We start from the raw sequence: 15,550 nt of genomic DNA on the forward strand, positions 1-15,550 counted from the left end.
CAGATGCACAGCATTAAAAAATGAGACTTTCAGTAAGCAGACGATCCACTCATTAATCAAACACAGATGCCACTGTGACTGTGGGTCTCCCTCACAGATTGGGCTCATATAACATGATGCAGCTTACTTTTCTTGATACGGGATACACTCTTACTACTTCTAAAACTCTCCACGATGTACCCTTTACCAGCAGAAGTAATTTTAATATCAAATATCAGAGTCGGAACATCAATTTCAGACTGCGTTTCTGGACTGCTGTGGGTTTAAGAAAGTTTATTAGAACATTAGCAGCATGATCTATGTATTTACTAGTGAGGAAAGATATTATTGGCTGGTTAAAGACTTCTCATTTGGCAGTGGGAAGCAGTGCTCTTGTTTTCTGGTTCAGTGAAACTAGAGCTGCAGTCATTTGATAAACTTCCTATTTGAGCATTTCCATATCAATGAAGTCAGCAGATGTCACACTAACACTGATCTATCCATTCTACATGCTCACTCAGCAAAGGGAAAAAAGGCTCGGAAATACATTGCCTGCATGTGTGGGGGTGTCAATTTTTCAGCACCCTTCCAGAAAATTAACATACATATCAAAAGATGTCTTAAGTTTATGGATAAACAATATCAAGTATAAAAACAGTAGAAATAATTGGAAGATCCACACCATGTAAGAAAAACAAGCAAGTTTCAACAACTCCAGTGTTGTTTTACTATCATTGATATACTATACAATTTTATTCTGTTTTCATTTTAATATTAGTTGAAGTTTTAGCCATTTATATGTTTTTTTATTAGCTTTTAGGTTTTAGTTAATTTAGTTTTTTATATATTTTGGTGCAGTTGTTGTGGTAACTTGCTGAATTTAAATATTTTTAAGTTTATTTACTTTATTTCAAGTAATAAAAGTTTAAGTTTTAGGTGCAAAAAGAATACAATGACTTTCCACCTTTTAATACAAACCTTTGAAATCTAAACAAATTTGATCATTTATAATATATCTCACTATTCTCTTATATCTTACATTCACTAATTTTATGACATTGCCACTAATAAAAAGTCAAACTACAATCACCCACATGACAGAATATGCTTGTGCCTCAAAGAAAAACTGGATTTTATTCTAGTGTTTTGAATTACAGTACTTAATTTTAGTTTTAAACATATATTTTCTATTTTGAAATGCCTCTTGGTTGTATTTATAAATAAGATAGCGTAAATGTAAACTTTGTTACTGAAGAACTGAATGTACTCTTGGTTTCTGTCAAACGGTGCCAACCAACAGAGGGCGTGGTTTCCTGTTATAGGTAGGCGCAGATCCCTGCCGGATTGGTTGGCTGACGCTTTCAGCCACGGGCGGGAGCCGCGCACAGATCCCACGTGTGACGCTAACGCTCCCGGTTCGGCAATATTCGTTGAGCTGGGGTTGCAGTGCCCGTGTGTGTCTATGCGTGTGTTTGGAGTTGGTTGGGCTTTGAGCTATGGAAGCAGACGCGAGTCAAGTCACCTCTGGAAGTTCGAATGATTCGCAACACGACCCGGGGTAAGAAGACAGGACGAGTCTGTGTATTGAGTTTGATTCTGTTTTCAGCGCGAGCGAACGAGCGCGTGCCCTTTCTCGCGCAGTTCTGCTGATGTTTTGATTGAAAGGTCATGTCCAACGGCTCATTTCAGCCGGTTCACAGCTAAAGCTGTGCGTAGGTCGCTCTTTATGAGGTATTTACACGGAAATGGCCGTTTTGACATCTGGAGTCACTTATACCATGTTTTCTCCTTACAGTAAAATGTTTATCGGTGGCCTCAGCTGGCAAACCTCACCAGGTAAGGCGAATTTCTTCTGTTTTGGAGTTTTGCTTTGCTGTATATTTATCCATGGCATGCTTCGAGAGCTGTGGTGTTTGTATGTGTGTCATTGCGCACAAGGTTATTGTGATTTCCAGTCATCTGACTCTAACAGAGAGCGACGCGACAAAACTTGAACGCTCTCATTATAATCAACGAAGTGTGGAGCGCGCGACCTTCGTTGGCTATAACGGCAGCGTGCGGGCTTATGCGCGTCGCTCACTTGTACTGTAGACACGGCGTAACCCTCTTGTGTCCTTGTGTTTGTGTCCAGACAGCCTTAGAGACTATTTCAGTAAATTCGGGGAGATCAGAGAATGTATGGTTATGCGCGACCCCACAACTAAACGCTCCAGGTAAACACACGTGCTCTCTCTATGTTCTGTCTGTATTCTTCTGTATAACATTGCGTTAAGGGCAGATCAGGAGTAACACAATAGAAAGCTGATTCTATGCCATTGAGTTAGGAGGACTGGACTGTACGGAAAGAGAGATTCCCTTTGAGTGATTTCTAAATTATATCACACACATACACACACACACACACTATATCATAGATCGTTATCTCAGTCTTTTGCCTTTTAAACGTAATTTACAGTTATCTATATAAGGGAGGTGACCCTATTATGGCCACAAACAGTAATAAGCCCATTTGTTATATATTGTAATATGTAAAGATATATATAAAAATGATATTTTGTGGTGAATGATCATTCCTTGAGTTATTTAGGATATGTTGTTACTATCTGTCACTGTAGAAGTCACATAAAAAATGAAATAAAAATAAAAACAGTGGGGATTGTTGATGAAAGAGTATTGAAAATGATTTGAAAATCTGAGATTAATAAATTTATTTATTTGTATATTTATTCTTTTTTTTTTATAGCTATATTCGGTATTCGGAAGGATGGTGTATTTGTAGAACTGGAGTGGTGTTTCTAAGACTTGTAGAACAAAACAAACAAATAAAAAGTGTTTAACTATATTAAATGTGTGTGTGTGTGTGTGGGGGTCTCTTAGAGAAATATCTTACGGTTCAGTAATTGCTAATTTTTTTTTTTTTTTTTTTTTTTTTTACATAACTTTGTTAGTTCATATCAAATGTAATTACTTAAATGATAATAGAATATATAATTTTCTTTATAATTTATAGTAATAATCTTTACATTTAGGTTTTGGTGGGCTTAAAGGGTCACTTGCCCTGTATAAATATCTGATGTTCTGTAAATTACTGACCTGTCCTGCCAATATTTTCAAACAGTGTTTATTATATTTTGTAGTTCACTTTATGTGGTTCATGTTTTTGTACAATGCATGTATATATATATATATATATATATATATATATATATATATATATATATATATATATATATATATATATATAATACTTTATTAAAGGGCATAAGAATAATTTGAAAAGTGTAGCAGTGAAACACTAAAGCATTGAGACGTTGTAATTATCTCACAACAAGTGGAGATTTCTAGAAGTGTCATAATGATTGCAACACCCCTGCCTTCACTGAGTGTATCAGCAAATACAAGAGCACTTTGTATGCTGTCACAATTTTTCTGCCTCTTCTGTGGTGTTATCTCCTGACCTTCAGTGTGTTTTGTGTTTTTGTTCAACAGAGGGTTTGGCTTCATCACGTTTGCAGATGTTTCCAGTGTAGATAAAGTCTTAGCGCAACCACACCACGAATTAGACTCCAAGACGGTATGTATCAATTCATAATGTTCGGTTTCTGTAACCGTGAGAATAGAGTGTGTGTGTACTGAAACAGATGTCATTCAGATGAAGTTCTTTCCCACAGAGTTTTTCATTTCCTTTCTCATCTGTTTATTTCCTGCCTCATTATTAAAAAGTTTTTTTTTGTTGTTGACTTGAGTGGACAGAGTTTTACTTGCTTGCATATCAGGCTTAAAAATATGGATGGCCTAGGGCCAGAGTGAAAGAAATCTGAACTGGCACTTGCCATCTAGGGCCAGAATTGTGTTGTAAATTTTATGATATGTTGATCTTTTACATGTCTTGGTTTTATGTGACTTTAGTGTTGCGTAAACATGATAAAAAAAGTATATATTTATAAATATATATAATATTTTTTTTCTTTTTTATAAAAAATAATAACATCTGAACAACTGGCCCATCCTTGTTTAACAGAGAGCTGTGTGTTAAAATTAGTTCTGGCATCTGTGAGATGGAGCTTAGACTGACTTTCACTCAAGGACTCTGAGCTGAAATGTGTCCTTTCCTTGTTTATCTGGGAAATGACTCAGAGATTAATCATTATAAACTCCTGATATCATTGAACTGAAGGGACATCTCTGGATTTCCCCTTTCTTTCCTTTCACAGTCACCCGAGACTCATGGACTTCACATTTATATGGATTTGATATTTCCTTTTGCATGTCTTCATATAATAAACTTGCATTCCTCTATATTTTAAAATAAAAAGTTCCTTAATTTTGTTCAGTACAAATTCCAAACCAAACTATGAAGATACTGTAAAATATGACCCCTAGAGTGTTTGAAGTGTGAACATTTATAATAGAAATATGTAGTTACATCAGTCAGTGTGCTGGCATTCTGAAAATGACACTTCTCTGCTGTGCGTTGATTTCTGTAGTGCGTTTAGTTTGTAGAAAAAAAAAACCTTAAATGTCAGACAAACTACGCCGAACACCTGGAGCGACTACGCCACACGCTGCCTTCATTCTCCAAGTCTTCTGTGCTCCAAAAACACGCTTGTGTCTGACGCTGTCTGTAAATCTGACGGTAATGAATAATTACAGCTGGCAGTGTGGTTTCAGGGCTGTGCTGTGTGTCGCTTGTATTCAGCTGAAATCAGATTTCTGTGAGCTTTTTATCGCAGTGGGGGGTTGTTATCTCGTCTCCTGCAATCAGTGCTGAGTTTTGTACAGTGTACGAGAACAGTAAACACTTTGAGTGATGTCTTTTTGAAGAGAAACTTTTGGTGGTGGATGCATCTACCAACCATATTTAAAAAAAACAGGCTGTTTTAAAACTTTAGTGAGCTGTCTACCTATATGGCATTTTGAAGAACTTTATTGGAGCACTCATATCCATAGTGTTGTTCAGAATACAGTGATCAGTTTTGGAAGATTTTGGATGAAAGCTGCTTCAGGTGTTCTCTTACCTGGTATTAAGATCTGTCTCAGAGCACTATTTAAACATGGTATAAGAATATCTCATGCATCGTCTGTGATCAGATTTTGAAGAACGAGTCAAACATAATGGAGAATGTCTACACGCATTTTAATCTAACCATAAACTAATAGTTAAGCATCATGTGAACTGAAACCGTTTTTTTCCATGTATATGTTTAGACTTTTCCAAATATTCACATTTGTATGGTTATTTTTAACATGGAACCAGCTAAGAGTACTTTTCAAATGTAATGTGGTTGTTTCTAAATTCCAACAAAAGGGGTTTGAGTTATCCAGTTGCAAAATGTTTTGAGCCTCTTTTCGTATTTAGCGCTAACCTCTTGCGAATGGATCAACCAAAAAAAAAACATTTGTTAATACATTCTAAACTAGGCCTCTATCTGAAAGCAATAAAAGGCCACTAACACATTAAATGGTTACTGCTGAGATGGGAGAAGCTCAGTAATTGCTTCATCTGGAAATACACAGGACTTTATTTACACAATGTGTGCTTGAGTCTAAATTACATATTGGCTTATAACTGCTGTCTGCTGTTTGATTTAGATTATCGCTAGGTTTTAAGATTATTTTTTTGTTAGTCTGACTGAATGGCTGGGACTACTGTGGTTTTGCCTACCTTTGGAAAGATCCAGCAGTGGTAGCAAAAATATTTTGTACTAATAGGCCTAATTAGTGATGACCTTTTAGGTCCCGACTTCATAGATGCAGCTTATTGATTTAATTGGGGATCTGATCAGTCAGGTGTAACTGGACCATTTGCAAATACATAAACTCAAAAACCTACATCAGATTGATCTGGAACATTTATTTACAGACCCAGCATTTACACAAATGTTTCTCAATTTATCTGAACATTCATCAGAATGGGATGTTTGCTCTTAGGCTGTATGGAAAAAGAGTCCTAATTTCTACTGATTTGAAATTCAAAGCGTAATATTGTTTCTGCTCACACAGGCTTGTTTCTATGGAGTAATTGAGGTTGAATTGGTTAAGCCTCAGGCTAATTGCTAAAACGAATCGCTACATGAAATTCATCACAGAGAAGGTTTTCCATATAAAATCCATCTCTTTAATTGACCTGATTTGGGTAGATAACAATCACAGCTCAGTCAGTTATGGGAGTAAAAAGGTTTAGTTCATTGGACACCAGTGTGTCATTTCAGAGAATAATTACCCTGTGCACAGCACTTTGAATTGACCTATCTATATTTTAAATGGCCAACATATAGATGACACATACATTTAGAGAAGGCAAAAAATGACTCCTTGAATTCTATCTGGAAAGAAACAGGCAGTAGGTGTGCGTTTTATTTAGAAAGGCAGTGTCTGTAATGATACACACTTATATGCTGCAGAGCCCTCAGGCAAACGTTCAAATCTACACTAGGAGTTTTGCTACAATCTAAAGCCTTTGCCTTGCTGAACATGGACAAGTAATTTCCTGCAAGAGTCCAATTTCGATCTGTTTATGTTTTTCCTCTTGACTACGTCTGCCTGTATGAGATTGTTTGAAACTCCTCTTTATAAGAATCTGTATTAAGGCTGAGGCAAGACAGTGTGACATTGGAGCATGAAATAGTTTCTCTGATAATTCCTTCTGTCTGCACACCTTCACTAGATGGAAGACAAACTGAAATTAACAAGATGACAAGCCAAAGAGTTAATGTTATCATTCCAGTATGACCCATCCATGCTCGTAATTCAGAAAGTTGATGGTGTTGATGATTTCTTAAAGTATGAAAATGTATTGTGATGAATTGGGCCTGGATAACTGCATTCATATGTGCATTTTTTCCCCTCATCATTCTCTCTCTTCTTTCTGTTTGTGCACAGATTGATCCTAAGGTCGCCTTTCCTCGACGTGCTCAACCCAAGGTCAGAATTTTCTAACTTTGACATTGTCTTTTTTGCTTAAGCATTCACATATATTTGTATTTTTCATGATGTTTTAGCCCTTGAGGTGCAGACCTGATCATCAAAGTGTGAGATACCAATGATATGGTCAGTCAGTGATACGCATGTGTCTATTTGAAGTGATTTGCAGGGATTTGTGGGTAGTGCTCTTGATTAGGTGTCAGTGTGTCAATCACTTTTGTGCTAATGCAGTTCTTCCTCTTTGCTCTTTAAATTGGTCCAAAGCTCAGAGTGTCCGCCCACGTGCCGTCCACTCTCGCAGGTTCTTTCTTTTTTTTGTGTCCTACAAAAAACAAGATCAATAATGGATTTTTTCTTGTTTTTAAGTGCCTCACAGATGAGCTTTTTTTTCTTTGCTGAACGTCTCAGTTTTCAGACAGGAGGAAAGTGCTCAGATCCAGGGCATTTCTACAAAGTCTTTCCAAAATTTCCAGACAGTTCTTTCCCCTTTTTTATTTGCCAGTTTTGGTCTTTTAACCTTTTCTTTTGGAACATAAAGAACGGCTCAGACGGCCCTCGTGTCCCAGGATTCCTGTTGAAACAAAGAAAAGAAATTTTGCTCCAAGGCAACACTGTTTTTTTTCTTTTTTTGGACCCCCCTAAACAATATGAACTCCCCTGCAGAGAGCAGGTTATGAGAACTGAATTGTCAATTTCAGGGAGACACGGACCGGTTTCTCCATCTTGTATCTTGGCATCATGTCTGCTGCATCTTTTTTCTTAAACCACAAAGATTGATAAACAATAATTCACTGCTGTTGTTTTTTTCATAACCAAACATGATGCTGAGTACATGAGTACAGAAAGAAATGTATTTATTTTAGTGTGAATCAGAGAATGTGGATTTTAGGGCATCTTAAGGTAATAGGTTTAAGGCAGATCTGTTGGCATTGCACTGGCTTTTTTTGTACATGTAAAATTGATTTTAGAAAGCAAGCAGCCAGTTAATCGTTCTTGTCACACATCTTGCCTGCACTCCGCCTGAACGGTAGTGCTTATGTTTATTTCTCAGTGTGAGGTCTGTGTCCGCTAGAGAGTGAGACTTTTTTTTTTTTTTACATGATTGCAGGTCTCCTGTTGTTTATGGACTCTTTATAGCTGTCCTGTGTTATTGCAGTTTTGAAGTTTGTGAGGTTTGTATTGAGGTGAAAGGAAATGTTATCATCTGCGCTGTGTTTGGAATGAGAGTGTGGATAGGTGTGGTGGCTTCAATGAGAACTTTAAGCAGTGAAATTCTGCTTTGGGGCTGTAATTCCCTTGTGATGTCGTTTACACTTGCAGGTGAGTTTTTCCCCGCTGTTTTGTCTGAGAATGCCATACATAACATGGCTATCCTCTCTTCTCCTGCAGATGTTAGAGTCTCAGACACAAGCTTGTCTTTGGTAGCCAAAGTGATCGTTGTCTCCCGAGACTTTTTGCTGCCGTTGTGTAACACTGTGATATCACAACAGATCATAGCATGTCCTGGACTGTGGCCTCTTGTGTTGTTAAAAGAGCTTTGAAAGCTTGTTATGAAATGGCAGCTAGTCAGGAGTGTCTTCAGAAGAGTTGAGCAGCGTGATTAACGGTTTCATGTCTGCCACATTAGCATGTGCTCACCGTGAAACACCACGCAGCTTTAAGTTGTCCTTGATTATTAGAACTCATGTGAGACACAAATGTATGTCTTTTATGGCTAAGTTGTTCCATTTCAGGGTAATTCCTGGCTTTATCAAGATTTAAGGTAGTCTAGAAAAGTCTAGTGTTGCAAACAGGATACTAAACCTTACTGTACAGGGGCTCCAGACTCATTCTTCCCACTGGTCACTCTTTTGCGACTTTCTCAGTTGGTCGCATGAGCATATGATTTGGTCGCAGATTATTTATTTTTTTAGGCTAAAACATGTTGATGAACTTTTGCCATAGTTTATAGTTATTTGTAGTGTTGTCAAAACACCCGGTACTTCGGTACCAAGTCGTTACTAAAAAAAATAAAAATGTGACGGTACCAGGTTTCTGTAAGTACCGGTGGTACAGAGTACCCGCTCAACCCGCTTCTTGACGCATACAGCGCTATGATTTCCGCGAAGCAGAAAACACAGACGGAATCTCAAAATCCAGTCATGAAAATGAAACTTACATTTTAATATGGACAATCACGGAATTTGTCAAAGTTAGCATAAATTAATCAAATCAAATCTCCATATGGACCAGTATCTGTAAATGTTAAGCCGCAAAAGTTCTGCGCGTCTCTGTGTGAATGGATGAATGGCAGAGACGTGCGGGTTTGTTTACTACATAGACTGAAGCGCGTGACGCTTGCAGTAATTTCAGCATCTGCCATCTCAATGAGGACATAAATACATAATAACATCACCAGAACTGTTCTGAGTCACTTCACAAGCATTTTAACATTTCAGGTAAAACCAGTGTCAAAATAAAATTAGCCCGTCAAAATAAAAGTAAATATTTACATAAAGGCATTGTGCTAGAAATATTGTGTGATAATGCTACCACTGTTGAAAAAATTAATAAAACTTTATTAAAACCCCTTTGCTTGCAAGCATCGCCGATGGCCCCAGTTTATTATTGTTTCACTTTCACAGCACGTTAAACATCACTCTCTTACTTGATCTGGACAAACTGTGCATCAATTGAAAGTTTAAAGACTCTAGCTTCGATATTTGACCAATGTTTTGATAAAACATTGTTGCAGTGACAGTTATTTAGTAATTTATGTCAGGAGTGCAAAATAATAAATCCGTATTATGCCACATTTTGAATAGAAATTCACCACTCATTCATATTCAGTCATGTCAGCAGCGGTTTATTTGTGTTCACATAGACTCACTGAACAGCGTCAATAAGGATTTATAGACCAAAGATGCATATCCGCGGAGATATATGGATATATTTACTGATGTTTACTTCATATTTCTTCAGACAGAATCGTAATTTCTATTCATTTTCCACTGATTTACACGATCTGGTGATAAACAGCCTCTCCCAGCGCTGTCTCTGTGTGTTTGCCCCTCAGTGCTCATGCTGTGTGTCAGACAGACTCTGATTGGTCCTTCGCCTTGTCAGTCTTTAGAGTGTCTTAACCGGACGCCGCCACATTGTGTCACATGGTTTATGTACACTTCCTGGTAGTTATCTGGCCAAAACAACAGTGATACACCTCTGTACACACGAAATATCAGAATAATAAACCCGCGATTACGATAGTAGTGCTTGGTATGAGATTTTCTTGCGATCTGGGGCGTTTTTATAAAAAAAATTTGAAAATGTACATCTGAAATTCTAATCTGTGCAGTGATGTAAAAGGCTATAAATAGCATATTTTTACAAACGTAAACGACCAAATTCCACCCCTGATCGCTAAAGGAAGTTATTACAAACACTCGATCGGGGTTTAAAGTGAGTTTTGAGTAAAAGTGTACTAATAATTTCATAAATTGTCTGATGTAGCTTGATGCTAACGTTAGCTCTAATGCTACTAATAGCAGGTGCATTTCTTCATAATGCATTTCTGTCACAATAATTCATGTAAGGTCGTAAGAAAATGTTTTCTTGTATTTTTAAAGTAAGACTTTTGATAAATATGCATGCATAAGTATGCATATTATAGATAAATAAATAGGGATGTAACGATATCAAAATCTCACGGTACGATACAATTTCGATATTGACCTCACGGTACGATATTTATTGCGATATTATGGAAAAGCTCATGGTATTGTTAAATAGCTCACGATAGTATTTGTGATGATAATAGCGAAAAAATACTGACATTTATTCTGCTTTTGCCAGTCAACAGGCAATTTATTGTTGTATTTATGGATCCATGACAACATAAAACGCTGATCACATAGTGCTTTTAAAGTGCAAGTTGTAGTCAGGAACATCAATATTCTGTATAGTAATATTTGGTTGCATAACTGATTCTTCTGTGCAATGTTCAAGTTAAGAAGCAACTAGAACAATTGTAAACAATAGGGAATTCCCTTTAAGTGCAAACAAAGATCAAGTTAAGTCAGGTTTAAATGTGCAAGGCAAATAAAAGCAGCCTTTTAAAACTGGTATTTAGGAACATAACTTAAACTTAAATAAAATAGTCAGTCAAAAAGCCTTTTAAAAAAAAACACTGACCTATCATTTAGCTTATGTTCACGTTTTTCATCAGAAAGATCAAAATATCTACATTGCAAGGGAGAAAAAAAAAAAACAGTTAAAAAAATCCTTAAACAGTCTGGCAAAAAGCCTTCTGAAAAACACTGAACTATCCTTTAGCTATTGTTCAAGTTTTTCTTTAGATAGATCAAAAGATCTACATTGCAAGGGAGAAGAAGAGACCTCTAGGCATTTACAATATCCCCTGCAGTTGAAAATACCCTTTCACTGGGCACCGAGGTAGCAGGTATACACAGGTAGGTCTTTGCTAATGAAGACAGAATAGGATACCGCCCTGCATTGTCTCTCCACCACTTAAGAGGGCAAGCAGACAGAGAAACTAATACTTCTTTGCAGTAAGAGTCAATTTCTGCCTGAATTCCACCTGTGACTTGATTACTGCTAAAAGAAGAGCCAAAGAGGTCCTCAAGGGCATGCTTCTTAAGAGGAGGCACAAAGCTTGTGCTGCTGTCGTCCAGATCTGCTGGATGTGGGCTCCTGGGCAGCACATCTTGTTCCTGGTTCATAAATGATAAAAAGACATTATATCAGCATTTTGTTACATTTTATGGTATTTCTCTCAATTTTCTCTATGGCACAGCGTTAACATTTTTTACCTGTTGTTGCATCTGTGATACTTTGAACTTTATTCTTTCAAAGACGTCCTCTCTCTCTCCACTGCCTAGATGTTGCAAGGTCCGAAAGCGTGGATCCAAAGCACTGCTCTCCTGCATGAACTTTTCATCCTCTCCTTGCTATCTCTCAGTAAGATCCTTCAGAATGGCTACCTTCATCTGAGCAATGGCATTTGAGTCATGTTTATCTGTGGCCATGCTGTCTTGAATCATTTGTTTTAGTGGTGAAATGAGAGATATTGTTGGTTGCAACTCATCACAGAGAACAGTTGTGGCCTTTTTTATTGGTAAAAGAATCTTCACAAGATCCTCTGCATTTGCAATGTCAGATGTGTCCAAAGTGTCAATTTCACGTGACTTGTGTCTCAGTTCATCACTCAGTAGGGCTGCAGCAACAGCTTGTTGCTGTTCAAGGTAGCACTCCACCATGTCCAGAGAGCTATTCCATCTTGTAACTACATCAATAATGAGTTTATCTACAGGGAGATTGAGTAGTTTTTGTTTGGTGGTCAGCACGGCTGTGGCTGTAGAACTGCGATGAAAAAAACTTGCTACACGTCTGACTCTACCGAGGAGGCGGCTCAATGCGTTGACCTTTAAACCTGCTTTGGAGGCCAGTTTTAGTGTGTGCGCAAAGCACCGTATGTGAGGGGACAGTTCTGCTTCCTTTACTGCTACTCGCATGTTGCTTGCGTTGTCAGTAACAACAGCGATCCTTGTTCCAATCTTGTCCAGCCCCCACTCTTTGACTGCAGATTTAAGGACTTCGGCTATGTTTACGCCAGTGTGTGATTCGCTAAGCTGTCTAGTTTGTAAAACGTAACTCTGCATTTCCCATTCACTCGTCAAAACATGTGCCATAATAGTGATGTAACTGTGAGTCGCTCTGGAAGTCCACCCATCAGTGGTAATAGCAATTGCACTCAGACTGTTTAAGGTTCAACATGACACGTTCTTTTGTCTCACGGTAAAGAGCAGGGAACACAGTTTGACTAAAATGAGCCCGCGACGGCATTTGATACTTCGGCTCAAGCTTGGCCACTAACCTTTTAAATCCTTTGCCATCTACTGCAGAAAAGGGACGTAAATCACACGCTATGTATTCCACGATGTACCTCGTGATTTCTTGAGCCCTTGCGCTGTTGTGTGGCATAGTTGTTGAAAATGCCTCCTTCAGGGTTTTTTGACCGGACAGGACTTTCTTTGTGAGAGAATCTGCAAACTTTTCGGGATGATGGGTCGTAAGATGACTTCGCATGTTGCTTGTGTTTCCTGTGTTGTATTGCAGTTTACTGTGGCAGTGCTTGCACATAGTCCATTGTCTGTCCACCACCTTCTCTCCTTTTGCGTTTTTTGACACGGCGAAACCAAAATGTTTCCAGACATCTGATTTAAAAGCTGCAGGGGCTGGCACAATCTCAACTTCGGGGTTGTTGTTTTCATGCTTACAAGTATCGCTGTCGGCCATGCTGGCTTGCTGTGAGCTTGTGTGGACAACGTGCAATCCTATTGGCTTAACAACGGTTGTTGTGACGACGCAGCGCAAAGGATCATGGTCTATGTAGTTAACAATGATTTGTTCCACGGGACTGTGTTTATTCCTCTTGCTTTTTGATGGACACCTGTCCTTTTAATATTGTAACCCAACCACGACGATATCGAGACACGTTTACCACCGCGATATCGTCAATATCGTTACATCCCTATAAATAAATGCATACTGAGATTAAAGTGAGATTGCAGCTTTGTGTCTTTGTGAAGCCTGAATTCCAAGATGGTGCCGCCGAGTCCGGTCGTCATCCAGGTCGCTCCGCTTAGATTATGTTTTTATTTACTTTTTTACCTACTTCTGCTTTCTCTTTTTACACACATTACCTCTGCACTGATCATATGCGAAAAGGAAACACTTTTGGACATTGGACACCGCTTCACTGACCTGTTTCAGGACACTTTATCCTCCAACCCATCGTGGCCATCTGAGATTCTCCAGAACGCCGAGATGAACCATCGCCACCTGAATAACCACCGAGGCGGCGGATCAAGAAACACCGCGGGATGTCCAGTCTCTGGAGAATAAGATGGACGATCTTAGAGCCAGGATAAGTTTCCAACGGGACATTAGGGACTGTAACATCCTTTGTTTGTCTGAAACGTGGCTCACGCCCTTGGTCCCGGACGCTGCTGTAACGCCGTCTGAAAACTTCTCTGTTTTACGGATGGACAGGACAGCCGAGGCCGGCAAATCCAAAGGCGGAGGAGTGTGTTTGATGGGGTGGTGCTACCGCAGTGGATAAGACACATGTCTTTGGTGTGAGAGACCCGGGTTCGAATCCACTGTGAGACACCAATGTGTCCCTGAGGAAGACACTTAACCCCTAGTTGCTCCAGAGGTGTGTGACCTCTGACATATATGGCAATTGTAAGTCGCTTTGGATAAAAGCGTTAGCTAAGTGAATAAATGTAATGTATAAAGTGAATAAATGTTTCATGATTAACAAGAAATGGTGTGACCCCAGGAATATCTACACTCTGTCGCGCTCCTGCTCGCCTCATTTATCCATTATTTGCCGCCCATTCTATCTGCCTCGGGAGTTTTCATCGATCATCATAACTGCTGTTTACATCCTACCACAAGCAGACACCGGCTTGGCTTTGTCTGAGTTTCACGATGCGCTCAGCGGCAACATCAACAAAAATCCTGACACTGCTATTATCATTGCTGGGGACTTTAACAAAGCCAAACTCAGGCAAGTTATGCCTAATTTTTATCAACATGTATCCTGTCCAACCAGAGGACCGAATACACTGGATCATTGCTACACTCAGTTTAAGAATGCCTACAAAGCTCGCTCACTACCGGCTTTCGGCAAATCGGACCATGCCGCCATTTTCCTCACACCGGAATATAAACAACGGCTCGTTCAAGATCCCCCGGTGCAGAGGGTGGTGACGCGATGGTCCGCCCAATCAGAAGCAACGTTACAGGCTGCTCTTGATGACGTAGACTGGGACATGTTTCGCGCAAGTTCATCTGCCGTCAGCGAGTTCACGGATGTAGCATTAAGCTTTGTAAACACGCTAGCCGAACAAGCTACGGATACAATAACTATAAGGACATTCTCAAATCAGAAACCGTGGGTGGACAGATCAATTCGTGCAGCAGTAAACAAACGCACTGCTGCTTACAACACCGGTCTTCTGTCGGGAAACATGAGCGAGTACAAAGCATCGTGCTATGCTCTCCGGCGCGCAGTAAGAGCCGCCAAACACAGATACAGGTAGGGATGGGACGATAACCGGTTTTATCGATAACCGTGATAAAATGTGCTGAAGGTTAGTAATATCGTTTAAAAATGAATTATCATTAAAACCATGTTTGATTATCGCGGTTTTAATAACTCGCTATTAAATCATGTCCAGCCAGCAACAGTCTGACGCAAGCGCAGCGCACAATGTTTTTTTGTTTTTTTTCGAGAAGGAATGGCGAAAGTCAGTGACTTTTCTATGCTTTTCTATGCTTCTACACTTTTCATTGTAAGGAAGGAAATGCCACAGAATTTAATCTTTCTTTAAATTAAGTGCATAGAGTTGCTTGTTATATTAGTTTTTTGTTGATTATTAAATATAAAACTTGCTGAAATGTTTTCAGTGTGAGCATCAACTATTTTTGAACACTTTCATCTCGTTTCAACAAAACCGTGATATTGATAATCGTGATAATTTTAGTCACTATAATCATGATATTAAATTTTCATACCATCCCATCGCTAGATACAGGGAACGCATAGTCACATTTCCAGCTAAATGACTCCCGACGCATG

General features: G+C 38.9%; 1 protein-coding gene across 2 annotated transcripts in view; it reads left to right on the top strand.

The window, feature by feature from the left end:
- The first annotated feature begins 1,356 nt into the window (after positions 1-1,356).
- Positions 1,357-15,550, top strand: part of msi2a (musashi RNA-binding protein 2a) — a 192,925-nt gene continuing 178,731 nt past the window's right edge. For both annotated transcript variants that reach the window (XM_059539962.1, XM_059539963.1), the window contains exons 1-5: positions 1,357-1,537; positions 1,775-1,815; positions 2,111-2,192; positions 3,469-3,553; positions 6,862-6,903. In XM_059539962.1, coding sequence (XP_059395945.1) covers positions 1,476-1,537; positions 1,775-1,815; positions 2,111-2,192; positions 3,469-3,553; positions 6,862-6,903 — 312 coding nt within the window. In that variant the 5' untranslated portion in view covers positions 1,357-1,475. The remainder of the gene's footprint in view (positions 1,538-1,774; positions 1,816-2,110; positions 2,193-3,468; positions 3,554-6,861; positions 6,904-15,550) is intronic.

This window comes from Carassius carassius, chromosome 45 (assembly GCF_963082965.1).
Source record: "Carassius carassius chromosome 45, fCarCar2.1, whole genome shotgun sequence".
NCBI lineage: Eukaryota > Metazoa > Chordata > Actinopteri > Cypriniformes > Cyprinidae > Carassius > Carassius carassius.